General features: G+C 52.0%; 2 protein-coding genes across 4 annotated transcripts; one reads left to right on the top strand and one right to left on the bottom strand.

Annotated features, from left to right (window-relative positions):
- The first annotated feature begins 2,535 nt into the window (after positions 1-2,535).
- On the top strand, positions 2,536-22,798 carry ERCC1 (ERCC excision repair 1, endonuclease non-catalytic subunit). 3 transcript variants are annotated; one of them, XM_045809694.2, is made up of 10 exons: positions 2,536-2,673; positions 8,037-8,148; positions 9,101-9,316; positions 12,429-12,532; positions 13,506-13,605; positions 14,600-14,676; positions 20,624-20,723; positions 22,002-22,073; positions 22,314-22,382; positions 22,688-22,798. In XM_045809694.2, the coding sequence occupies exons 1-10, from the start codon at positions 2,609-2,611 to the stop codon at positions 22,739-22,741; spliced, it is 969 nt and encodes a 322-aa protein (XP_045665650.1). In that variant the 5' UTR covers positions 2,536-2,608; the 3' UTR covers positions 22,742-22,798. The 3 variants fall into 3 exon arrangements, with proteins under 3 accessions (XP_045665650.1, XP_045665800.1, XP_045665720.1); XM_045809844.2 differs by lacking the exon at positions 2,536-2,673 and adding an exon at positions 7,465-7,578; XM_045809764.2 differs by lacking the exon at positions 2,536-2,673 and adding an exon at positions 7,800-7,833.
- Positions 22,629-25,254, bottom strand: POLR1G (RNA polymerase I subunit G). Its single transcript, XM_045809578.2, has 3 exons — positions 25,188-25,254; positions 24,682-24,823; positions 22,629-24,336 (listed from the first exon to the last, which is right to left on the bottom strand). The coding sequence occupies exons 1-3, from the start codon at positions 25,207-25,209 to the stop codon at positions 22,923-22,925; spliced, it is 1,578 nt and encodes a 525-aa protein (XP_045665534.1). The 5' UTR covers positions 25,210-25,254; the 3' UTR covers positions 22,629-22,922.
- Positions 25,255-25,409: the final 155 nt, after the last annotated feature.

Here is a 25,409-nt window from a genome sequence, read left to right as displayed (position 1 = left end):
AACCTGGAACTCTCTCTTCTGTCCCTTTGACCTTCCCCCTGGGATGTCTCAAAGGTTTCAACAACCTGAGGAGGCTCAGCCAAAATTCTCAACTTTCTTCCCCAGCCTGCAATTCTGGTTCCTGTTATTGCCGGTCCCTCAAACCTAAGCTTTGTTCTTGACTCTCTGTCACCCTGGTCCGGGTTACCATCTCACTGGTAGTCACTTTCTCACTGGGCTTCCTGCTTCCATCCTTGCCCCCCTACAGTTCATTTTCCACTCAGAATAAAATCCAAAGTACTTACTGTAGCTTTCAAGGCCTTACAAAATCTGGTCCCTTGAATGCTCAGCCTTACGTTTTTCAAAACTCACCTAGCAATCTCCTACCACAGGATCTTTGCACAAGCCGTTTCTACCACCTTGAAAACTCTCCCTCCCTTCACCTAGCCAATTCCCAGTCATCCTTTAGGTCTCTTATTTTATGTATGTATGTATGTATGTATGTATGTATGTATGTATGTATGTGTTTATTTATTTAAATAGGCTCCACACCCAGTGTGGGACTTGAACTCACAACCCCAAGATCAAGAGTTGCATGCTCTACTGACCAAGCCAGCCAGGTGCCCCTTTTGGTCTCTTCTTAAATGCTTCTTTAACAGAAGAACCTCTCCTGTCCTCAATTGAAATGATGTAACACATTCTTTTTTTTTTTTTTTTTGGTTTTATTTATTAATTTGACAGAGAGAGAGAGCACAAGCGAGGGGAGGAGCAGGCAGAGAGGGAGAAGCAGGCTCTCTGAAGGCAGACGCTTAACTGTCTGAGCCACCCAGGAGCCCTGATGTTCCACATTCTTGTCCTTTATATAACACTTATTAGGTGTACGTGATTATTAAGTTCAGTGATTTGTAAACTTTTTGGTCTCAGGACCCCTTATGCTCTTAAAGATTATTGAGGACTCCAAAGAGTTGGGGTTTTTTTTTCTTTCAAAGAGTTTTTTTATGTGCATTATATCTTTCAATATTTACTGCATTATAAATTCAAACTGAGAAATTTAAACAACATTTTATTCATTAAAAAAATAAACAATTTAAGCGTCTGCCTTTGGCTCGGGTCCTGATCTCAGGGTCCTGGGATTGAGCCCCGCGTCGGGCTCCCTACTAGGCGGGGAATCTGCTTGTCCCTCTTCCTCTGCCCCTCACCTCTGCTCACGCACGCTCTCTCTCTCTCTCTGCTCTCTCTCTCAAATAAATAAAAATCTTAAAAATAAATAAATAAATAAAAGCTAAAAAAAGAAACAATTTCATGTTTACATAAAATCATATAGTTTTTAATTAAAATAACCATATATTCCAAAACAAGAAAAAAATTAATGAAAAGAGGGACCTCATTTTATAATTTTTGCAGATCACTTTAACGTCTGGCTCAACAGAAGCGAGCTGTGTGTCCTCATATCTGCGGCTGTGTTTAGTGTATTGTGATATTATACAGGCTGCCCTGTGCCCTCGTGAGACAGTGAACGTGAAAAAGGCAGGTAAGTGTCTTAATAATATTATAAATATCTTAACCTCTTGAACCCCTTGAAAGAGTGCTGGAGAACCCCCCAGGGTTCCGTGGACTGCACTTTGAGAATCATCCCTTAGCTTCGGGTTCCATAGAGCCTAGAGACAGTGTCCTGGGAAACCGAACACCTTTGGGGACCAGGTGACCTGGTTCAAGAGCCAGCTCTGACTACAAGCAAGATGAGCTTGTATGTTCTCCGAGCTGAGCTACTCTCTGAGCTCAGATATTCTCTGAGCTGCGGTCTCTGCATCTCTAACGTGGGGATAATAGTCATTAAAATAGTAAAAGCACCTCTCCCTACTAAGGTTATAGTGAGACCCAGAGGAGATGACTCCCCGACTCATGTCTGGCATGTAGCATACAATAAACATTTGCTATTATAATGTGGGAAACGTCATTTTATTACCAATACTGTTAATGCATGTGGCTAATTTCTCTGGAGGCCTGTCTTGGGCTTGGGCGGTGCTAGGGACGCAGTGATGACTGAGCCCGGCCTGGCCCTGCCCTTGTGGGTCACAGAGTTTTCATTTGTGAGGGACTGCCCTTAGCACCTGGTCCCTAAGGGACATGAGTTCTTAAAAGTGGGGAAACAGGGAAGGGCATTCTAGGCAGTGGGAGGAGCACGCAAGGAGCCACGGATAGGGGGACAGCTCTGGTCTGGCGACTGGCCACGTTACTGTGTTTCTCTGCCCCCAGGATGCATCGGTCCTGTTGCTGGAGGGAAATAGGTGCGCATATCTAGTTGTTGGGTTTTGTTTTTAATCTCCCTTCCTTCCCAACCTCTCTTTTCGTATAAAGTTAGTTCCTGGAGGGGCGCCTGGCTGGCTCAGTCGGTAGAGCATGCGACTCTGAATTCGGGGTCGTGAGCTCAAGCCCCTCATTGGGCGTAGAGCCTACTTAAAAGAATAAATAAACCAACAAAGTTAGTTCCTCGGTTCTGGGCCCTTGGGGGAAGTCCCACCTCTGATCTAACCTCAGTCTCTCGTGCTGCAGATCTTTCCTTTTGTTGCGTATCCAACCCCAGTGACCGGTGCAAACTTGGGACGGCCAGGCAGAAGAGGTGCCCGGGATGGTGCGGGGTCGGGGCCGGGCTCCTCCACTGCCCCCCATCCGGGGGCCGCCGCTCGGGGCCGGGTGAGTCAGTCCCCGGCGGCTCCCGCGTCATGCAGGCCGCTCCGCTCCGCGCTATTTCGGGCTCCGGGCGCTATAAATAGAGGCTCGCGGAGCGGAGCCGCCCCCCTCCGCTCTGGCCCCCCTGCGTCCCCAGCCCCGCCGCGCGATCGCCGGGCCGCGCGTCACTGCGGCTAAGTTTAGAGGCGGGTGGGGACGCCGGCCTGGTCACTGCGCCCCTCGGCCGCACCCCCGCTTCCAGAGCCTTCGGATGGCGCCTCTGTGCCCCCCGCCCCGAGTTCCTCTGGCGGAATTAGGGGCGGGGGTCCCCATATTCCCCATCTCCACCCCAATACCTCCGGGTGCAGAGGAAACTCAAAGTTAGGATTAGGGGAAGGTTTGAGACTGGAGCAGGGACCTGATTCGAGAAGTCACCCGGGGAACTGGAATTGCGGCAGGGATTTCAACTTGGAGGGTTTGGAAGGAGGACGCGGAATCAGAGTGAGGACAGGTGGAACATTCAAGCTCGCAACTCGGAGCCGGGCAGCCTCGAATCCAGGATCCGAAAGTTCTATTGGGGAATCGAGTAGAAATCAAACTTGGAAATGATGTAGAACCGGGAGCAACTTTTCCGCACGCTGACTAACGCTAACAGGCTCAGCGTTACACTAACCGCACGCTGCGGGGCCATTGTCGCACTTCTGCCATAAAGAATCGAGTCGGAATTAGCGAAGGGGCCGCCTGCTCGGGGTCTTGTCCCGCCGCGGGGGGCGGAGGGGATTCTGGCGGAGCAGCTCCCCGCGCCCCTACGCCCAAATCCTCTTGCGGGGCGCCATCGCCCCCTGGCGGAAAAGGCTCGCGTTGCAGGTTGGTTTGTCAATTCCATTCCCCAAAGGGAGAAACTAAGTCACGCCCAGGTTGGCCTCCTTCTAGAATACACTCCATTGCCCTTGGATTCAGGGACACATTTCCATGGTCCTTCTCTGTGTCGCTGGGGCCTCAGTTTCCTCATATATCCATTGACCTATTGATACCTAAGGGGAAGATTATTATGGGGCCTTAGCTCATAGTAAGTGCTGAACCTATTTTGATGGGACTCTATTTGGCGGTACTCTTTTTATGATTTATAGAGCTCCTCATCCTGTGACAGTGGGAGCGCCCTCCCGCATCACCCGCTTCACAGCGCCGTGCTTTATCTTCTTCATAGCATGGGTGGCCGTCTGAAATCTCATGGCGTGTCCCCTCCGTGAGACCATCCGCTCCGCAGGGCAGGGACCTGGGCTGACTTGTTCACCGCCATGTCCCAGATGCCTGGCACACAGTGGGTGGTCAATATGTAGGTATTCAAGGAATGAGCGAACCGTCCATCTCAATACAGTTCGCTGTGGTTTTACTGAGTCCTCAGCAATTACAGATGGGGAAACTGAGGCTCCCAGCAGTGCAGGTGCTTGCTGTAGCGCTTGGCCACTGTTCTCTGCTCATTCACACAGTATACGGTTTGGTAGCTCCTTCTGGTTGCCTGCGGGGTGGAGGGCGGGGGGCGGGGAGTGGGAGAGTGGGGAGGGGTAAGGGGGGGTGGGGACGTGGGAGTGGGGCGGGGAAGTCCGCTGTGATACAGCAGTGGCCACCACAGCTCCAGCCCCTGCTGTCCATGACTTGGTTAGGGCTATTTTATTTCTATGACAAACTCAAATATCGCACCCACTGTGTGCCAAGTATAATTTTAGGCATGTTACACGTAACTCATTTCATCCTCCTAATACATGTACTATTGTTATCCCCATCTTATTTATTTTTAAAGTTTATTTAATTAATTAATTTATTTATTAATTTATTTATTTATTTATTTATTTATTTATTTATTTTTAAAGATTTTATTTATTTATTTGACAGAGATAGAGACAGCCAGCGAGAGAGGGAACACAAGCAGGGGGAGTGGGAGAGGAAGAAGCAGGCTCATAGCAGAGGAGCCTGATGTGGGGCTCGATCCCGGAACTCCAGGATCACGCCCTGAGCCGAAGGCAGACGCTTTAACCGCTGTGCCACCCAGGCGCCCCTAATTTATTTATTTTTAAGTAATCGCTGCACCCAATGTGGGGCTCAAAACCCGGAGATCAAAAGTCACTCGCTCTACCAACCGAGCCAGCCAGGCGCCCCATCCCCATTTTAGAGATGAGTAAACTGATACACAAAGAAAAGCTGAGTTGCTGGCACAAGGTCACACCGCTAGTAGATAACCTTGGGGGAGAAATACACTCAGCGATGAGCCTGCACGGGTAGGAGGGAGAATCATGGGGATGGTAGGCTTCCTATCAGCGACCCAGAAGCCAGGGAGACAGAGGACCGATATCTTCCAACTTTGCCAGAAAAATAACTAGGAACCCAGAATCAGAGACTCCAATTGTGAGGATGAAATGAAGGTATTTTGAGATGAGCAAGACTCAGAACATGACTGTCCAGAATGCTCTCTTAAAGAATTAGAAGTGGATGGACTCTAGCAGGTAGTAAAATGAATTCAGAAAGAAAGGTTATAAAAAGTAACAGAAATGTTATGGGTTGACTCCTGCCCTCCGAAAAAGATATGTTGGAGTCCTAACCCCTGGTACTTCAGAATGTGACCTTATTTGGAAATAAGGTCTTTTTAGAGGTAATCAAGTTAAAATGAGGTCATTAGCATGGGCCCTAATCCAAAATGACTGGTGTCTTTATAAAACAGGGGAGTTAAGATACAGAGACAGACACACACAGAGGAAAGACCATGACACAGGGAGAGGATGGCCATTTTCAAGCCAAGAAACTCCTGAGGCTACCAGCAGCTAGGAGAGAGGCCTGGAATAGATCCTTCCCTTGTGCACTTGGAGAGAACACAGCCCTGCCAACACCTTGACTTTGGACCTCTAGCCTCCAGAACCGTGAGACAATTCATTTCTGTTACTTAAGCCACCCAGTTTTGGATACCTTGTTACAGCTCTTCTAGGAGACTGATACAAAAATGTATTTATGAATCAACTGTACAAATAAAAATTATTTATAAAAAACTTTCATAGTAGGCTCCTAACAGAAGCTGGAATCACTGGAGAGATAGAGACAATCAATATATTCAGGTATATGAAAAAGATGTCTTTTAATTAACTCATCAGTTGGGGCACCTGGGTGGCTCAGTCGGTTAAGTGTCTGCCTTTGGCTCAGGTCATGATCCCAGGGTCCTGGGATTGAGTCCCGTGTTGGGCTCCCTGCCCAGCTGGGAGTCTGTTTCTCCCTCTCCCTCTGCCCCTCCCCTTTGCTTGGGCTCTCTCTCACACTCTCTCAGTCTCAAATAAACAAATAAATAAAATCTTTAAAAAAATTAAACCATCAATTCATTGAAACTCCAATCTCAATCTCAAAAGGATTCTTCACAGAAGTGGAAACGCAGCTGCTAAAATCCATCTAGAAGAGAAATAGTGTAAGAACAGTAAAGACAGATTTGAAACTGAACAGAGGGGGGACTTGCCTTATGTAATCACAAAACATATCAAAATAAAATCACTAAACAGTACAGCATGGAGGCAAGGACAGATATAAAGATTAATAAAACAACAGAAATGTCATAAATAGACTTGTGCATATATGGGAATTTGGTTCATGATAAAGGTGAAATATCAAAATTGGGGAAAGGATTGATTTTTAAAGTAAATGGTATTGGGACAATTGGTTATATTCACCATAAATTCCTACCGTAGTGCATTTTCAAAAAAGACAGAAACAAAATCGAGACTCTGAAAGTATTAAAAGTCATTACAGGCTATATTTATGACCTTGGAGTATGGCAGGTCTCTTAACACACCAAAAGCCAAAGTCAGCACCGAACAGACTGATAAACAGGTGTGAATAAACACCAAGAATTCTCTGTGACATAAATAAATACATAGTTAAAATACAAAGTACAAACTAGGAGGGAATACTTGGAATATAGATGACTGACCAAGAATTAGAATCGGAATCCATAAGGTACTCCTACAAATTAATACTAATAAAAAAGGCACGCAACCCCATTAAAAAAAATGGGCAAAGGATATGAGCAAGCAATCCACAGAAGACAAACTACATAAGACCAATAAACTCACAAAAAGATGTTCTCTCTCCTTAGTAACCAGAGAGCTGCAAGTTAGAACAGTGTGATACTGTTCTTTCAGGAAATGACTAATACTAAGTCATCAACCAGGTCTCTGCTCAGATGTCCCTTCCTCCAGGAAGCCCTTCCCTACCCTCGGGCTGGGTTGGGCGGCCCCTCCCTAGCCCTCCCCCTCCCCTCTCCCCGGCGGCCTGGGGTCTCCCGTCCCAGCCTTGCCCGCTCCAGGGGTCGTCACAGTTTGGGAACGCGTGTGTCTCTCCCACTGGGCTGGGAGCTCCAGGAGGACAGGAGGGAGCTGTGGTTGTCAATGGTCACCGCTGAGTCGCTAGCACTGCCCCCACAGGGCCGGGAACAGAGGAGGCGCTCGGGGAGTACGTGTGGAATGAAAGAATGAATGAATGTAGCAACCGAGGCCAAGTCAATGGCAGAGCTGGGATGGGAACCCAAGTCTGGACTGAGAGGAGGAACCTAATTTGATCTCCCGCCATTCCCCTCCCTCCCCGAATCCTGTCCGGAGCCCGAGCACAAGGAGATGCTTAATAAGGGCATCGAAATTGAACTTCTCGGCAACCAGAGTCGTTCAGGCGGGTAGTTCATCGGCTTCTCCAACCCAAACCTCTGCAGTCCTCCAGGACCATAGAGAGCTGCGCGGGGACCGCCCCTCTCGAAGCTCTACCCCTCTGGGGAACGGTGAGGGCGGGATCGAGGGCTAGAGAGGCCGGAAGTGCGGCGAGCTCGGGGACGCGCTGGCCGCGTCGGCGGTGGGACGCCTTGGTCCCTCTCCGGTGTTCAGCTCGCGGCTTGGGGGCAAGGAGGTGAGTCCTCGCGGCACTCCGACAGCTGGGTTGGGTCGAGAGGGGCGGGGGGGAGGCGATTGGCAGCCACGGGAGCCAATCAGTCGTTGCAGTGTCTGAGCGATGAAGCGAGGGGAGGGTGTCAGGTGCGAGCCCTGGGGGCGGGACGGAGGGGACAGAGGTTGGACTGGGCAAACGAAGGCGGTGAACAAGTGAGGGCGGGGCGAATAGGACGTGAGACCCTTGAGGGGCGGGGCTAATGAAACGCGTGGACCGGTAAGGGGCGGGGCGAGCTGAAGGTGGATGCTCCGTGTGGGCGGGGCTTTAAGGAATCTGGGACACTGGGTGTTTGGAACTCGGTGCTATGGAGCCCCGGGATTTTTGGGGTGGGATGGCTGTGAGTGGGGGTTCCTACTGGGAGGATGGGAATTCAGGAGCTGGTGTCTCACTCGCCCCCGCCGCCATGTCTTCATTTTCAGGACCCAGAAGAACCTTGGGATGGACGAAGAGGGAGTGCGGCAGCCCTCCGGGCCACCCGCGAGGAAGAAATTCTTCATACCGTTGGGCGAGGATGAGGCCCCTCCTGCAGGGGTAGGACGAGGAGATGAGGAGAACACTGGGGAGCTGGGGGGTGATTGAGAGGAAGGAGGACAGGAAGAGGCCTGTGACCACCAGGGTGGGTTAGGAAATGTGGCCTAGGTCACCTTGGGAAACACCTTTGCGCTCCCCAAGTCTGTTTCCCTAGCTGTAAAATGTCATGGTGATTCCAAGAGCGGGCTCCAGGCAGGGGCTGAAAAACCGGCAAACAGGGAGTGACCTTGGGATGTGTTTTATGTGGACAGCACCCTGGTTTGCAAAGCATGAGTTTATTGTTGACATTTGACAGTTGGAAGGCTTTGCAATAAAAAAAAAAGTCTGCACTTTTGACAACCTTTGGTAAATGGAAGGATCTGACAACACTGAGATCGCATTCCCACAGGAAAACAATTGGCTGGTGCTGAGTACTGGCTGCTCCCTCTGTGCTAGGAAGAAAAACAAAGTGGGCTAAGGATATAGGGGATGATGGGGGAGACGTGCTACCTTAGGTCAAGGGACTGTTTCTCTGAGGAGGTGACATCTTGGCAGTGATGTGAAGGAGGTGAGGGAGTGAGCTATGTGACAACATCTGGAAGCAGAGGGGACAGCCAGTGCAAAGGCCCAGGGAGTTTGAGGCCAGTGGGACTGCGCTAGAAAAAGCAAAGGGAAAGAGGTGGGAGGTGAGACCCCTGAGGCAAGGGGGCAGGGACAGATCTTCTAGAGCCTTGTGGGCTATGGTGACAGCTTCGGTTTTTGCTCTGAGATGGGAGCCACCGAGGTCTCTGAGCAGAGCGACGTGAAATGACAGTGAACAGACTGTGGGGAGTAAGGGTGTAGGCAGGGAGCTCGTGAAGAGATGACTGCAGCGGTCTAAGGGAGAGAAAATGGTGGCCGGGACCGGTGCAGAGGCTGAGGAGTGGGGAGAAGGGGCTCGATTTAGATGTTGACACTCCCCTCCCCTGCACAGGTCAAGCCCTTATTCAAATCCACCCGGAGCCTGCCCACCGTGGAGACCTCACCTCAGGCAGCCCCTCAGACGTATGCCGAGTATGCCATCTCGGGACCTCCGGGAGGGGCTGGAGCTCCACACCCCACGGGGCCAGAGCCCCTGGCAGGAGAGACCCCCAATCAGGCCCCGAAACCGGGGGCAAAATCCAGCAGCATCATTGTGAGCCCCCGCCAGGTGAGGAGGGGATGGAGAAGTGAGGCTTTGAGCTTTCTGGTGGGAAACTCGGGTTATGGGGAGGGAGTTCTGGTGGGCACTGGGAGGAAGTCTGAGCTCTGGCCATTGTGCTCTGGGCTGCGCCCCTCTTTCATTCATCCTTTCAAGTACTGCATGTGGGTTGAGGTTGCCTCGTGTCCTATTGTTTTGTTATAACAAAAATACCATAGTCTGGATAGTTTAAACAGCAAACATTTACTTCCCACAGCTCTGGAGCCAGGGAAGTCCAAGGCACTGGCAGATTCAGTGCCCAGGAAGGACCCGCCTCCTGGTTCATAGACCATTGTCTTCTTACTGTGTCCTCAGATGGCAGAAGGGGTGAAGGCGCTCTCTGGTGTCCCTTTTATAAGGGCACCAATCCCATTCATGGGGGCTCCACCCTCATGACCTAATCGCCTATCCTCCCCTCCTAATACCATCACATTGGGGGTTAGGATTTCCACAGGTGAATTTTGGGGGGACACAAAAGTTTAGTCTATAACACCCTGATTCTTCTTTTCGGGGGTGTGACTGTGTTAGTGCAGCTAAATTTCTTCCTTCCCCCCCATGTGTTCATTCATTCAAGAACTATTTCTTGACAGCTGGCTCGTTCATTGGAGCGCGTGACTCTTTATCTCAGGGTTGTAGGTTCGAGTCCCATGTTAGGGGTAATTACCTTAAAAAATATAATTTTTTTAAAAGAATATTTATTTATTTGAAAGAGAGAGAACAAGAGTGGGGGGACAGAGGGAGAGAGCACACCTCAAGCAGACTCCCCACTGAGCGAGGAGCCCCGGGCGAGATCTCACGACCCTGAGATCACGATCTGAGCCAAAACCAAGAGTCGGATGCTTAACCACCTGAGCCACCCAGGCACCCCGCCAAAAATAAAATCTTAAAAAAAAAAAAAAACATAAAAGTTACCGTATGACCCAGCAAGCCTACTTCTAGGTAGATGTTCAGGAGAAATGACGACATTCATCCGTACAAAATCTGGTGCACGAACGGTCCCCGCAGCTTTGTTCCCAATAGCCAAAAAGTGCAAACAGCTCACATGTCTGTCGGCTGACGTCGCTTCACTCAGCATAAGGCTTTCGGGTTCCTCCATGAGGGTCCAAGCTTCCTTCCTTCCCTTTGCGGGCCCAGTAGTGTCCTGGCGTGTTCAGGTGCCAGGCCGGGGTTCTTGTCCCTCCGCGGATGGGCCGTCATCGGGCTGTTCGTACTTGTTGCTTATTCTAAAGATGCCGCCCTGAACGTTTGCGTTCAGGTTTTCTGGTAGATGCGGGTTTTCAGTTCTCTTGGGTATTTAGGTGGGCGTGGAGGTGCTGGGTCACGGCGTGACTCCGTGTTGAGCTTTTTTCGAAACTCCCAAACCATTTTCTCCAACGAAGCCTCATTTTACGTTCCCACCAGCCGTGGGCGGGGGTTCCAGTTTCCCCAGATCCTCACCACCTGGCCTTGTCTATCTTTCTGACCGTTTTGGCCATTCGAGTGGGTGTGAAGGGGACAAAGTAATCCTTTTATTTTATTTTATGTTATTTATTTGAGAGAGAGATCATGAGCAGGGGGGAGGGGTCGAGGGAGAGGCAGACTCCACTGAGCAGGGAGCCTGATGTGGGGCTCTATCCCAAGACCCTTAGATCAGGACCTGAGCCGAAGGCAGATGCTTAACCGAGTGAGCCCCCCCAGGCACCCCAAAGTGATCCTTTAAAAATGAGAATAGGGGGGCGCCTGGGTAGCGCAGTCGTTAAAGCGTCTGCCTTCGGCTCAGGGCGTGGTCCCGGCGTTCCGGGATCGAGTCCCACATCGGGCTCCTCTGCTGAGAGCCTGCTTCTTCCTCTCTCACTCACCTGCTGTGTTCCCTCTCTCGCCGGCTGTCTCTCTGTCACATAAATAAATAAAATCTTAAAAAAAAATAAAAAAAAAAAATAAAAATGAGAATAGGATCCTGTATCAGGGTCCTGGGATCGAGCCCTGCGGCAGGCTCCTCGCTCAGCAGGGTGTCTGCTTGTTGCTCTCCCTCTGCCTCCCCCTCACTCTTGTTCTCAAATAAGTAAAATCTTCAAAACATAAAATAAAAAAATAAGATCCTGCTCCTCCTTTCCTCAAGGCCCTTCTCTGGCTCCCAGGTGCCTCAGTTCAGGGCCTGTGCGACTAGGGACCTCTGTGGACCCTTCTCGCCCCAGCTGCTCTGCCCAGCCCACAGCCCACTGCCAAGGGGGTCCTGCCCTCTCTTTAGAACCGCATTCCACCGCTGTAATAATTACTCGTTCGTCCCTGAGATGATTTTCTTTAACGTCTGTGTCCCCTGCGAGGCAGGGATCTTTGCCTATCTTGGTCCCTGCTGTATCCACAGCACTTAGACATGCATGAGGCGCTCGGTAAATACTGATGGGATGGATTAGAGCCTGACTTGCTCAGAGACTTTCGGTCTTGGGCTACGGTGTGTGTTTAGAGTGGAGTGAGAGGGAGAAGTCTGCCTGTGTGACCTGTGGGGGGTCACCGGGCACCTGGGGCTTCCTCTCAGGACACTGGGAGCCACGGCAGGGTTGAGAGCAGCAAGGGGCAGGTCTGTGCAGAGGCCAGGAGGAAGTGGGGCAGGGGCTGTGGCAGTGGAGGGGGAGACGTTGATGGGGATGCTTGGAAGGTAGACGTCCCAGCTGGAGGAGGAGGGGGAGAGGGAAGTGTCCACGACCCGACTCAGGTCTCTGGATGGTGTGGGGCTGTCCCCAAAGTGGGGCCAGGAGGAGGGGCAGGTGTGAGGGCTGATACTGAAGGCACTTGGGATGCAATGAGGCAGACATCCCGGAGGAAGTGTCCTGCAACCCCAGGTCACACATGTGCGGCTAGGGGAGAGGGCTGAGCTGGAGAGACTCAGGGACCCTTTAGTTAAGGCCCAGGGCTGGGGGGAGGGGCCTAGGTCAGAGCCAGAGCACCAAGGACATTTCAGGCTGAGGAGGTAGACTGTGGAGAAGGGGAGGACAGGCACAGGCAGGAAGAGGGTGGGGAGGTGTTGACAGCGGTGGGGGCCCTGGGGTGGCAGTGGTCCTAGGGCCATTCCGGTTAATGGCTTTGGTCCTTCCTCGCTCCCCAGAGGGGCAACCCGGTGCTGAAGTTTGTGCGTAACGTGCCCTGGGAGTTCGGTGACGTGCTTCCCGACTATGTGCTAGGCCAGAGCACCTGTGCCCTGTTTCTCAGGTGAGCTCTGAGGGGCTTCCCCACCTTCCAGGGAGGCGGGGGTGGGGGGCGGTTTGCCCCGGTGTTTTGGACCATTCAGTGGGAGATCTTTTGGTGTGGCCCTGTCGCTCTGGGCCTAGATGGGGCCTGTGTGGGAGGGAGAGGTCTTAGCCTGGAGGTGCCCAGAGCAAGAAGAGCTGCAGGCCCAGACTCTGGGTCTGAGGGAGGAGGGGCTGGGGGCCCGGGCTCCTGAGTCTGAGGGAGGAGGGGCTGGGGGCCTGAGCTCCTGGGTCTCAGGGAGGAAGAGGTTGGGGGCCTGGACTCCTGGGTCTCAGGGAGGAAGGGGCTGGGGGCCTGGACTTCTGGGTCTGAGCGAGTTGGGGGTTGGGTCACTCATGTCCCAGACATCCAGGACAAGTGGATGAGAGCCAGGAATTCTCTAATCTCTACCCCGTGAAGCACGTTCCCTCTCTACTCCCCGGGGTCCCTCACCAGACAGAGCTAGAGGAGGGAAGTGAAACTTCTAAGTTCCTTTCCTCCGTGCAAGGTAGGAGAGCTGGCGGCTGCTGGGCAGAAATGTCCCCTAGTTCCCTGGCTGGAGAACCACTCCACCCCCTCCCTGCCGGTGCCCTTTGAGGCCAAAGCAGACCATCCCTGGGATGGGCCTGCCTCCCAAGACCAGCTGCACAGTGTCCCCCAGTCCACACTGTCTAAGCCCTGGTCTCCTGTCCTCTACCCAAAGCCCAAGTCTCTTCTCTGCCTCCGGGAAGAACCTGGGGTCCGTCCCTCCAGGGAGCCAGAGCCAGGCAGCCCTTGCTGCCGATCCCACCGTGCCCCTGCCTTGCTGGGTGACCTGGAGCAGGTCACTTCACTTCTCCGAGCCTCGGATCCCTGTTGCCCACGCCCTCTGCCTTCCAGGGAGAGTGAAGAAGGGCTCCCGGGGTCTCTGGGAGACCGAGACCTCCCAATTCCTCCCTCTCCCCTGCCCCCCCAGCCTCCGCTACCACAACCTCCACCCAGACTACATCCACGAGCGGCTGCAGAGCTTGGGGAAGAGCTTCGCCCTGCGGGTCCTGCTTGTCCAGGTGGACGTGGTAAGCAGTGGTCACTTCCCCCCCACCAGCCTCATTGGCCCCATCTGTGAAATGGGGCGCGTTGGGCCTCACAGCAGCCAAGTGGACTGTTGAATCCCGAGGGAAGATGCAAGTTGAAAACTCAGTGAGGAACCAACTTCTCACGTCCAAGATTGACAGCCTCTGTTGGCAAGCGGGGAGGAGGGTAAAATCATCCGTCTCCTCCTTCCCTACCCCACTTTGGCCAAGCCCAGCCCTCTGTCACCTAAACGTGTCTTGAATCTGTGTCATCCTGTCTCTCCACCCAGCCCGGCCCACCTGGGCCCCAGCTCCAGCCTCCTCCCTTGTCTCATGGCCTCCAGCCTCAATGTGTCCCCTCCTTACAGCAGCCAGAGGGGTTTCCCTAAAGCACAGATCTGCTGTCCAGATCCCTCCGTGGCTCCCCAGTGCCCTCCACGGCCTGTGAGGCCCTGTGTGACGGCCCCCTGCCCCACTCTGTGGGTTCATTTCAAAGCCTCCGTGTGGTCACCCCTGTACATTCTTCATCACATACTGTCTGAATCACAATTCCTCAAGCCCTCTTCCCCTCCCATCCTTTGCACAAGCTGTTCCCTATGTCTGGAATTCCATTTTTTGCTTTCCTTTGCCTCCTTCAGTCCTCCTCATCCTCCTTCAGGTCTCAGCTCAGATGTTCCTTCCTCCAGGAAGCTCTCCCTGATCCCCTAGGCAGGTCAGATGCTCCTGGTCTCCCATCCCAGTCCTGGCCACTCCGGCTCATCACTGTACGGGGACAGTTTTATCTACCTTACCAGACTGTGAGCTCCAGCGGGCAGAGCCTGGGCGGTCTTGGTTACTCAGGGGTCCCAGCATTGCCCAGCACAAGTGGGCACCCAGTCAGAGCTTAGGGAGTGTCAGTCGAGTGGAGGGTTCTTGGCCTCCTAACCTACTGTGTTTTCAAGTCTGTAATTCCTTGCTTTCTACCAGAGTTTTCATACTCATTTTCTTTTCCACCCAGAAAGATCCTCAGCAGGCCCTCAAGGAACTGGCCAAGATGTGCATTCTGGCTGACTGCACCCTGGTCCTTGCCTGGAGGTGAGACCGAGGCTCCCCGCCCAGGTCAGGCTCTATCCCCAGAGTCATTGCATCGCTCTGCCCCACCCCCAGACCTTTCCTTCTCCTGCTGTGAGAACTCCCCATTTGAGCTTGGTCCAGGCACTGCCTCCCTTTGGGCCTCAACTCCTTCATCTTTAAAATAGGGTCTTAATATCGTCTAGGGCTGTGGTCACAAAAGCAGGTGACATAGATCAAATTGCCAGGACCATACTAGGCACTGATGAGTTAGACATAAAGTCTGTCTGAATGATTAATTCCACATCTAGGATTCTTTCTTTTTTTCTTTATTTGTCAGAGAGAGAACACAGGCAGGGGGAGCGGCAGGGAGAGGGAGAAGCAGGCTCCCCACCGAGCAAGGAGCGTGATGCAGGACTTGATCCCACGACCCTGGGATCATGACCCAAACCAAAGACAGATGCTTAACCAGCTGAGCCACCTAGGTGTCCCCACATCTAGGTTTCTAAAGACTATTAAGATTGGCTAGTTTCTAAATGGGAAGAAGACATTCCTTCCTCACACCATAAACAAAAATTAAATTCTGACAAATTATAGACATTAAAAAAAGGCATTAGAAGAAATCTTACAGGAGAATATTTTTTATAATCTTGGGGTAGGAAAAGTCTTCTAAAGCAAGCCCCAAAACCCCAAAGCCATAAAGGAAATTGTTGGCTGATTGGAGACTATTAAAACTTTAAAACTCCTGGGTAGTAAGAGATACTGTAAATAAAGTTAAAAGACAGGTGACAAATTACGAAAAAGTACTTGCTGTGCATATATATATATATATATATATATATATATATACACACACACACATATACATATATATACACGCATATATATGCATATACATGTATATACTTAACATAGACTTAACATCTCTAATTTATATATGTACATATAAGAATATTTATACAGTATTAATACATTTAAATATTTATACTTATATGCATATATTTAAACATGTTTATTATATATTTGTATATGTAAAGAAATTCCCACAAGTCAATTAGAGCCCAAATAAGAGTCTAATTCAGGTTCCCAAAACACATGAAAAAAATATCAACCTTATAGTTTATTAAGAAGAAAGTAAATTTTGGGGCGCCTGGGTGGCACAGTGGTTAAGCGTCTGCCTTCGGCTCAGGGCGTGATCCCGGCGTTATGGGATCGAGCCCCACATCAGGCTCCACCGCTATGAGCCTGCTTCTTCCTCTCCCACTCCCCCTGCTTGTGTTCCCTCTCTTGCTGGCTGTCTCTATCTCTGTCGAATAAATAAATAAAATCTTTAAAAAAAAAAAAGAAAAATAAATTTTATTTTATTCTATTTTTTTTAAGATTTTATTTATTTGAGGGAGAGAGAGAGCACGAGTGGTGGGGGAGGGGCAGAGGCAGAGGGAGAAGCTGACTCCCTGCTGAGCAAGGAGCCTGGTGAGCGGGGCTCCATCCCCGGGACCCGAGGGATCATGACCTGAGCCGAAGGCAGATGTTTAACCGACTGAGCCACCCAGGCACCCCGAAAAAAGTAAATTAAAAAAAAATGAGGTGCTCATTTTTCTCCCATAAATGTGGTGAAAACATCTCGGAGGGATAGCACGAAACGAGCACCTGCATGTCTGGCTGGCGGGAGACTCGATAGGCTATGAGCACAGAATAGACACGCTCTTCAAGCAGACAGTCCCGCACCACGATGAGCCCTGCTTTCGTGAGCAAACGTGCGTCCGCGATGACGTGGGCCATCCCTGCAGCATCAGTGGGTGAGAACCGGAGTCGCAGAACCAAACAGCACCATATTTTTATTTATAGACAGAAGGAAGGGAAGGGAGCTGTGTTTTTGAGCAGACACGTACGTGGATAAACTAGAAAGGGCTACAAAGGCTCCAGGCCCTGGACAGCGTTGACGTTGACCTCCGGGGAGGGTAGGAGGGAGTCGGCAGTGATGGGAGGGGGACTTAACTCTCTCCGCCTCTGGCTTTCTTCTGAATATATACCGGTCAGACTTTCTTCTGTTAAATAGATGGCGTGTTCATGTAGTTCAAAGGTCAGCGATATGAACGCGGTTTGTGTGCATGTGTGTGTACATACACGGACACGGGGTGTACACGCACACGGCATGTGTGTAGGTGGCGATGTTGACATATGTCTACGTGTGCTGTTCCGTGCCTTGCATTGTCATGTCATCGCCTGGAAGGCTTCTTTGCCTTTTTTTTTTAAGATTTCATTTATTTATTTGACAGGGAGAGAGAGCACAAGCAGGGGGAGCAGCAGGCAGAGGGAGAAACAGGCTCCCCACTGAGCAGGGAGCCCCATGCAGGGTTTGATCTCAGGACCCTGGGATCATGACCTGAGCCGAAGGCAGACGCTTAACCGACTGAGCCACCCAGGCGCCCCATCCAATATTGATATATTAACCAAAGCCCATAGCTTGCATCAGGGTTCACGCTCTGTGTTGTACCTTCTGTGGGTCTTGACAAAGGTACAGTATGTGTCCATAATTACTGTGCTGCACAGAAGAGTTGCACTGGCCTAAAGATTCCCTGTGCTCCCCCCCATTCATCTCTCCCACCCCCAACCCCCTCATCATTTTAGTCTCCATAGGATGTCATATAGTTGGAATATACATATGTATGGAATATATATATATGGAATATATGTATATATTATATATGCACAATATATGTATAATATATATTATATATGTATAATATACATGACTATATGTAACATAATATACATATATAATATGTAATATAATATTGTATATTATATATACATATATATACATGTATATATGTATATATATATATCTATGTATAACATTATACATATACATTGTATATTATACAATATATTATATTTATATACTTATATATATTAAGTATATATAATATATATAATATATAATATATATATAATATTGTATATTATATATATACATATATACATATATATGTATATATATCTATGTATATTATACATATACATTGTATATTATACAATATATTATATTTATATACTTATATAAAGTATATTATATACTTATATATTTATATAGCATATTATATAATAGAGAGAGTATAGAATACAAGTATTCTCCTCGTGTGTAAGGAAAAAAAACCCCCAGTTCTTCCCTAATGCGGTCTTTTTCCTGTGTCGCTTTCACTACTTGTACAAAACACTTCGCTTCTGGCCACCAGATGTGTCACGCTTTTTCCACACGCCAAGCCATTCTCTGCAACACCCGCCGGGTGTCCTGCGGTTTAACGCAGTTCTGACACCGTCTGCCTGGAGATGGCATCAGATCCCGCAGGTGAAGGGCTCAGGCCAAGACCGCCCCCCACTTCAGACACCAGTCACAAGCCCAGCTTGTACTTCTGACAAGCCCGCTTCCAGGGATTCCCCCCCCCGCCCCCGCTGCGGGTTTGGTTTGCTAGAGCGGCTCACAGAACTCAGGGAAACACATTTATTGGTTTAGTAAAAGAATTTGTTAAAAGGTAAGAATCAACAGCAAGATGGTGAGAGACAGGGTGAGATGTACGGGAGGGTCCTGAGTGCAGGAGCTTCTGTCCCTGTGGAACTGGGGTGCATGACCCTCCCCGTGTGGACGTATTTGCTCATCTGGAAGCTCTGAACCCCCGGTATTGGGATTCTATGGCACAATCAACTGTTACCTCCATTTCCAGTCCCTGCATGTGTGGGGCTGAAAATCCCAATCTTCTGATCGGTTCTGGTGACCAGCCCCCACCCAGCCCCCATCCAGGAGCCCACCCAGAGTCATCTCAGTAGAACAGAGATGTGGGGCGCCTGGGTGGCTCGGTCAGTTAAGTGCCTGCCTTCAGCTCAGGTCATGATCCTGGGATCCTTGGGATCCTGGGATCGAGCCCCGCATCAGGCTCCCTGCTCAGGGGGGGTCTGCTTCTCCCTCTCCCTCTCTCCCCCTCCCCCAGTCGTTCTCTCTCTCTCAAATAAATAAAATCTTAAAAACAAAAACAAAAACAGAACAAAGATGCTCCCAGTACTCTTATCACTGAGGAATGTACAAGGGTCTCTGGAGCTCTGTGCGGGGAACCAGGGGCAGAGACCATAGAAGTTTCCTTACCTCACAGAAGCCTTTTCAGATGGGCTCCTCTCACCGAGCAACATGCTTCCAAGGTTCCTCCGCGCCTCCTCATGACTTGGTAGCGCACTTCTTATTGCTGAATAATATCCCATTGTCTGGATGCACATTCTTTCCCAGCTGTGTAATACTCCATCAGGCAGCTAGGCCGGGCCACGGCCTTGAACTCACGACCCTGAGAGATCAAGAGTTGCATACTCTACCGACCGAACCAGCCAGGCGCTCCCCGTGTTGGTTGTATAGCAAAACAAAAGCAAGTGGAAACATTACTCTATTTTGTGGGAAGTAACGTCACGTAATGTTAAGGGTGCTGCTTCTCCTCGCCAGCTGTGTAATTTTGGGCAAGTGACTCCATCCCGCTGGTCTCTGCTTCCCCCTCTGTATAATGGTTTGAAAATAATAAGTGCCTTATAGGAGCTCTGGGGGGTGGTTTCTAGAAGTTTCTGAGCATAATGAGTTACAACAATTCTTGGCATGCAGCTAGGCCCCCACAAGGGGGAATGTTTCCTATGTCTTTACATCCAAATCATGGAATGTTTTGCAACCGTGAAATAAAAGAGGTCGAGCTCCTTCTGCTGACATGGAAAGACATCCTGCTTATACCACAGAGTGCACAAATGAAAGCAGATTCTAGCACCGGACACAGCGTGCTAACTTGAGGGTCCTGAACAAATTATTAGGGACCGTAACAATAATCCTGCTGCAGTGAAGAGAAAAGCCGCAAAGCCCATTTAAGGGGGGAAAGAAAAAGAGAATTAGAAAAAGGAATGTTTCTTTCAAGAATATGAACCATCGCTTAATCAAAAAGCCACTGCTTATTAGCGAGGATCTGAAGGCGAAGATACCTTAACCCTGAATCCTTTATTTACTTCAACTCAACTCGCTCTTTGCAAGTTCCCCAAACAAAAAAGGCCAGCTTTTTCCCGGCGCCAATAAACTCCAGTTATTTATTTTTTTTAATATTTTATTTATTTATTCAACAGAGGTAGAGACAGCCAGCGAGAGAGGGAACACAAGCAGGGGGAGTGGGAGAGGAAGAAGCAGGCTCATAGCGGAGGAGCCTGATGTGGGGCTCGATCCCATAACACCGGGATCACGCCCTGAGCTGAAGGCAGACGCTTAACCGCTGTGCCACCCAGGCGCCCCTCCAGTTACTTTCTTCTGCACACAGATAGAGGCTTTTTAAGATTTGGTTATGTCACCTACCTTTGAAGCAGTTGGTTACATGGCAGAAAAGCCCGTGCCCGACGTGAAAATGAATGACGATTATCAGGTCGTGTTGGTCGCTGTCTTGGGAGTCAGCAGTCAGCTGGCCCGCAGCCTTTCTCTTGAAGGCGTGCTGGACTAAAAACCGGCAGTGGGGCCTGAATGCCTCCTGAGTGTGTCTTCCTGTGGCTGGGAAGAGAGTTAAGTGTTTCTCGTCTTTCTCCCTCAAACTCCACATACCTGCTTCCCTTCCAGAATAGCTCCTATTTCTTCAACAGGTCTCTGAGGCCCAGGCGCCGTTGTGAGCGCCTGGGAGCCACAGTTCTACCACCCGCTCCCACTTGACAGATGAGGAGACTGAGGCCCAGAGAGAGAAAAGTCACTGGCCCCGGGGTCACTCAGGTGGGAAGGGGAACCTGAACCCAACGGGTCAGCCTCCCGAGCTCTGCCCCTGACGAGCAAAGGTGCACCTGGCTGGGGTTCTTGCCAGGGGACATTTAGAGGAGCAAAGCTCACTTTTTTCCCTATATTAGAGTGAGTGTCCTAATGAACTGAATCTAAAGTATGCCCCCCACCCCCTGGCTGACCAGAATGTTCTCACTCCAGCCCCGAGGAGGCTGGACGGTACCTGGAGACCTACAAGGCCTATGAGCAGAAGCCGGCGGACCTCCTGATGGAGAAGCTGGAGCAGGACTTCGTCTCCCGGGTGAGGCCACCGCACCTCCCCTGGGCCTCCCCCATCTCCTTCCTGGGGCTTCAGTCCTACCTCTCCTCCCCCATCCCAGCCCCAGCTCCCTCTCCCTTCTCACTTACACGGCCCCTGGAGGGGTCTTCCTAAGCACACACTTCACTCTGCCCTCCCCGGCTCAAAACCCTCCCATGGCTCCCCAGTGCCTTCAGGGAAAGGCTGGCCTTCTCACCACACTCTGCGAGGCCCTGACTGTTCCACCCAGCAGCCCCGTCCACCCCTGGCCTCGCATTCTGTCACTTCTCCCAGACCTGGCTCACTCCTCTAAGCTTGTGCCCTTCTGTTCCCTCTGCCGACTACCTGCCTAATCCCATCGTTCCCATCTCAGCTCTGATGCCTCCTTCTCCAGGAAGCCCTCCCGGATCCCCAGGCCAGGTCAAGTGCCCCTGCTGGGGCCCCTCCCTCCCAGCCCTGCCTATGTGGGTCACCACTGTCAGGAGCTGATCTGTCTCCCACACTGAAACTGGGAGCCCCAGGAGGGCCGGGCCAGGGCCAGCTTAGGGCTGGCTCGGTCTCTGCTGTGTCCCCAGCAGCACACAGCCTTCAGTGGGTGCTCAGGGAGTATTGGCTGAATGAAGTGTCTAACCTGGGCTCCAACGACTGAGTAATGGTGGACATCCACTGCCACCCCTGAGGTGGGTACTGTTGGGGGCCCCCACTTGCCCGAAAAAAGAGGCCCAGAGAGGTCAGTTCCCATGCGCAGGCCTCGCAGGGAGTGATCAGTGGGCCTTGGTTTTGAACTCAGATCTGACTCCAGAGCCTGTGGTCTTCCCCTGGGCAGAACCAACTCAAGAGAAAGGGCATTTATCTTCCCATGATGTGACTGACACCCTCTCACCTAGTTGGGGACCACTCTGAGATGAACTTATATTTTTTACTTTTTTAAGTTTATTTTTTTCTAAGATTTTATGTATTTATTTGAGAGAGACAGCACAGCAGGGGGAGGGGCAGAAGGAGAGGCAGAAGCAGGCTCTGCACTGAGCAGGGAACCCGACACAGAGACTCGATCCCAGGACTCTGAGATCATGACCGGAGCCAAAGGCAGACACTTAACCGACTGAGCTACTAAGATGCCTCACTAAGATGAACTTTTCATCAAAGAAAAAGGCATTTCTTGAACGCCTCCTGCATGCGGGGCAGTCTGGGGACACAGTGGTGACCCAGCCCTGCCTCCTGGGCTCAGTCCTGCGGTCAGTTCTTCTCGTGATGTGTGTCTGCTTCCTGCTCCCCTTCCAGGTGACTGAATGCCTGACCACCGTGAAGTCAGTCAATAAGACAGACAGCCAGACCCTCCTGACTACTTTTGGGGTAAGGAATGACTCCCTCATCCCGATGGGCATTTTGTCCCCCTTGCCTTTTCAAGGACCCCCCTACACACACACACCTGTTTCCTTCCACCTCACTGCCCCCTTCCCCCCCATCCTTCCTGCCTCCCCTGCCCTCCCACAGGACCTCACCTCCTTCCAGGAATATCTTAGACCCCTGATCAGTTGGGGCAGCGTAGTCTTGTGCTCCCCATCTCTGACCCTTCACTCCCGCCTTCCCCAGTCTCTGGAACAACTCATGGCCGCATCGCGGGAAGATCTGGCTTTGTGCCCGGGCCTGGGGCCCCAGAAGGTAACTGCTGTGCGAATGGGCTTGAGGGGTTGGGGGCAGTGAGGGAGCCCTTAGATCCCAAAGCTCTAAGGTTTTGGAAGGCCCACAGTGCTTCTCCTACAGATGGGGAAAAACCGAGGCCCAGAGAGGGTGGGGACTAGCCCAAACTCACACAGCCAGTCTGGGACAGACTCAAGATCCGGCTCTTTCTCTCCTAGCCCCCAGAGCCCCCTCTGGCTGAGAAAGAAGCAAAGCCCACTCCGGAGGTAGCAAACAAATGGCTCATTTAATGACCGGCTCCTGGTTTCTTTCTTGCTCTCATCCAGGCCCGGAGGCTGTTTGATGTCCTACACGAGCCCTTCTTGAAAGTGCCCCGATGACCCCAGCTGTGAAGGAGGCCCTCGGTGTAACAATAAAGCATTTTCGTGGCCCAGGCTGCTGCTGGCGTGCTGGGGCAGTCACTGGGGCGGGGGAGGGGAGTCCTCTGCACTCGCTCTCTGCTGGCCCAGGTGGTCACCTCCAGCTTTTCTTAATTGCAGCCCTCAGTTTCCCTGGAGGAGACTACACAGAATCCTGCTGTAGCTTCTTCCGCTTCTTCTCCCGGCCTGCGGGAGCCACGTCCCCCGACTCCGGACTCAGCTGCGGCTCGCGCACCTCCTCCTGGGATGCCGTCCCTGGCACCCCACTTCCTTGGCCCCGCTCCTTTCTCTTCCTGGTGGATGCTGGATCTGCCCTGGCCTCAGGCTCCCCCTCGGCCAGCGGCTCCAGCTCCAACACCTCGCCCGGTGGGCCACTCAGCTCGGCCCTGGGCTCCGTCGCATTGTGGCGCCGTTCTTTCTTCTTCTTCTTGCTGGATGCTAGAGCTGCCTGTGGTTCCAGGTCCCCCAGCTCCACCTGAGGCTCCCTCACCTCTGCCCCCGGCCCCACCGGCTCCCCCGTCACGTTTTGCCCTTTTTCTTTCTTCCTCCTCTTTTTGGCAGATGCCAGAGCTGCCCCAGCCTGAGGTTCAACTTCACAGGGCTGTTCAGGCCCCATCATCTCCCCTGGGAGCTCCAGAGGGCCCACCTCTGGCTCTGTAGCCTCAGGCCCTGGCTCCATCATTACTTGGTACCCCTTTTCTTTCTTCTTCTTCTTCGAGGACGGCTGTGGGATGGCTTCTTCCTGTGGCTCCATCTTCAGCTGCAGTGGAGACTCCGCTGCCACCCCTTCCCCTGGCTCCCTCCCTTCCAGTCCCTTCTGCCTCTTCCGCTTCCTGGTGGGAGAGAAGACTGTCTCTTCCAGAGGCTCCTTTTTAATTGTGAGTTCCAGCTCCACTGTCTGTGCTTCAGGCACTGGCGTCTGCTCTGCTGGTTCGACTGTTTCTGCCCCTTTGGGCTTCTTTTTCTTCTTTTTGGTGGTGGTAGACGGGAGCAGTGCTCCCGGGGGCTCTGACGTCTCAGCCATGGGTTCTGCTGCTCCTGGCCCCATCACCTCTAGTTCTTGCAGCTCCTGCTTTTTTTTCTTCCCCACATCCACATCTGGGGACCCCAAAGCTGTGTCCACCCCCAGGGCCCCAAGCCCATTCACCACCTCCTGGGGAACTGAGGCCTCTAGTATATGCCTCTTCTTCTTCCTCTTCCTTGAGGCTGGTGACTTCAGTGCCAAGACTGACCCAGGCCCTGTTACTGGCAGGCTGCCTCCAAAGGCACAGAACCGAGGCCTCAGGCCAGGGGGGATCTGTGGCGGAGGGCTTGCAGGGATGGGCTGCAGCAGGGTCCCTGATGGGGATTCTTGGGGACCATCAAAGATCCTAAGGCTGCCCTGGGGGGCTGGGGCACAGGTGAGTCCCCCTCCTGCCTCCCCTGAGAGAGCCAGCAGGATTGCTTCTCCAGCTTGGGGGCCGCTGCTTCTGAGGACCCGGTAGCGGTGCCGCTTGCCTGCCAACTTGCCCTTCACAATCCGGGAGCCCGAGAGAGGCACTAGCCGCCCATTGAGGCTGAAAGGAGAAAAGGGAAGGCAGAAGCTTTGTCAGATTCTTTTGGTGAAAGGGAGAAAAGGAGCTGAGAAACTGCATTTTAAAAAAAGATTTATTTATTCATTTGAGAGAGCGAGGAAGCACCAGCATGGGAGAGGGGCAGAGGGAGAGGGAGAAGCCAACTCTCGCTAAGTGGGGAGCCCTTGATCCCAGGACCCTGAGATCATGACATGAGCCAAAATCAGACCCTTAACCAAGAGAGTCACCCAGGCGCCCTGAGTGCCTGAGGAAAGCCCCTCTAAACTTCCCCCCAGTTCAGCCACTGGGTTGGGGAGTATTACCAGGAGGTGGCCTGGGACCACTCACCAGTCTGGGGCGAAGTCTGCAGGAGCCTGGATAAGCCACAGTTCCGTATCTGGGTCCCTTAACACCTCCAAAGAGAAACGAGTGGGCTCTGAAGCTGGGGACGTCTCAGTAAAGTTGGGGGGACAGGAGAACGGAGCAGCACCTGCAGAAGAGGAAACGGGGGTCTGCTGACACTTCCGCGGATCCAGTCCTCCAGGGCGCCCATCGACCGTTGGTCCCAGCCTCCTGAGCGTCTCAGTCCCCTCACCCGGTCTCTTCTCTCCGGCCTGTTCCCCAGAGGCACCCCTATCTCCACCGAGCCAATACCTGGGGGAGCCCTTCCCTCCACCAGTAGTTTCCCCACCCCATACCCTCCCTCAGCCCGAAGTCCCTTCCATGCGGGAGATACTCTCCGCAGGTCCTGTCTCTGGGATGTCCCTTTTTCCGCCCGAACGCCCCCGGGGGCCCCTTTCTCCTCCAGACAGCCAATTCTTTGCACCCCGCCGGCCCGCACTGATGCGACTCACCGCCGGACGGGGTCCCCGCCATCCCGGGACCCGTGCCTCAGACCTAGCGGCCAAGAGCAGCTGGAGTGGCGCAGCTGACCACGTGGAACCGGGAGGGTGGGGCTTCACCCGGGAGCGCCCATGTGGTGCGGGAGCGCGGGGGTGTCTCTCGGGGCCCGCTCGCTCTACGAGCAGAACTGGGGGGAATTTCCGCTTGTGTAGAGCAGGCAACCGAGGAAGACG

Source organism: Ursus americanus, chromosome 21 (assembly GCF_024610735.1).
Source record: "Ursus americanus isolate L20-20 chromosome 21, mUrsAme1.1.p, whole genome shotgun sequence".
NCBI lineage: Eukaryota > Metazoa > Chordata > Mammalia > Carnivora > Ursidae > Ursus > Ursus americanus.
This window is presented reverse-complemented; position numbering and strand designations above follow the sequence as displayed.

What these genes read in the sequence shown, in the direction of transcription:
- ERCC1 (XM_045809694.2), top strand. Translation starts at nt 2,609, where the DNA reads ATGGTGCGGGGTCGGGGCCGGGCTCCTCCACTGCCCCCCATCCGGGGG. An exon ending in AGCAGGACTTCGTCTCCCGG is followed by an intron (nt 20,724 to 22,001) that starts GTGAGGCCACCG and finishes CTCCCCTTCCAG; the next exon opens with GTGACTGAATGCCTGACCAC. An exon ending in CGGGCCTGGGGCCCCAGAAG is followed by an intron (nt 22,383 to 22,687) that starts GTAACTGCTGTG and finishes GCTCTCATCCAG; the next exon opens with GCCCGGAGGCTGTTTGATGT.
- POLR1G (XM_045809578.2), bottom strand. Translation starts at nt 25,209, where the DNA reads ATGGCGGGGACCCCGTCCGGCG. An exon ending in GGCGGGGACCCCGTCCGGCG is followed by an intron (nt 24,824 to 25,187) that starts GTGAGTCGCATC and finishes CCTCTTCTGCAG; the next exon opens with GTGCTGCTCCGTTCTCCTGT. An exon ending in GCAGACTTCGCCCCAGACTG is followed by an intron (nt 24,337 to 24,681) that starts GTGAGTGGTCCC and finishes TTCTCCTTTCAG; the next exon opens with CCTCAATGGGCGGCTAGTGC.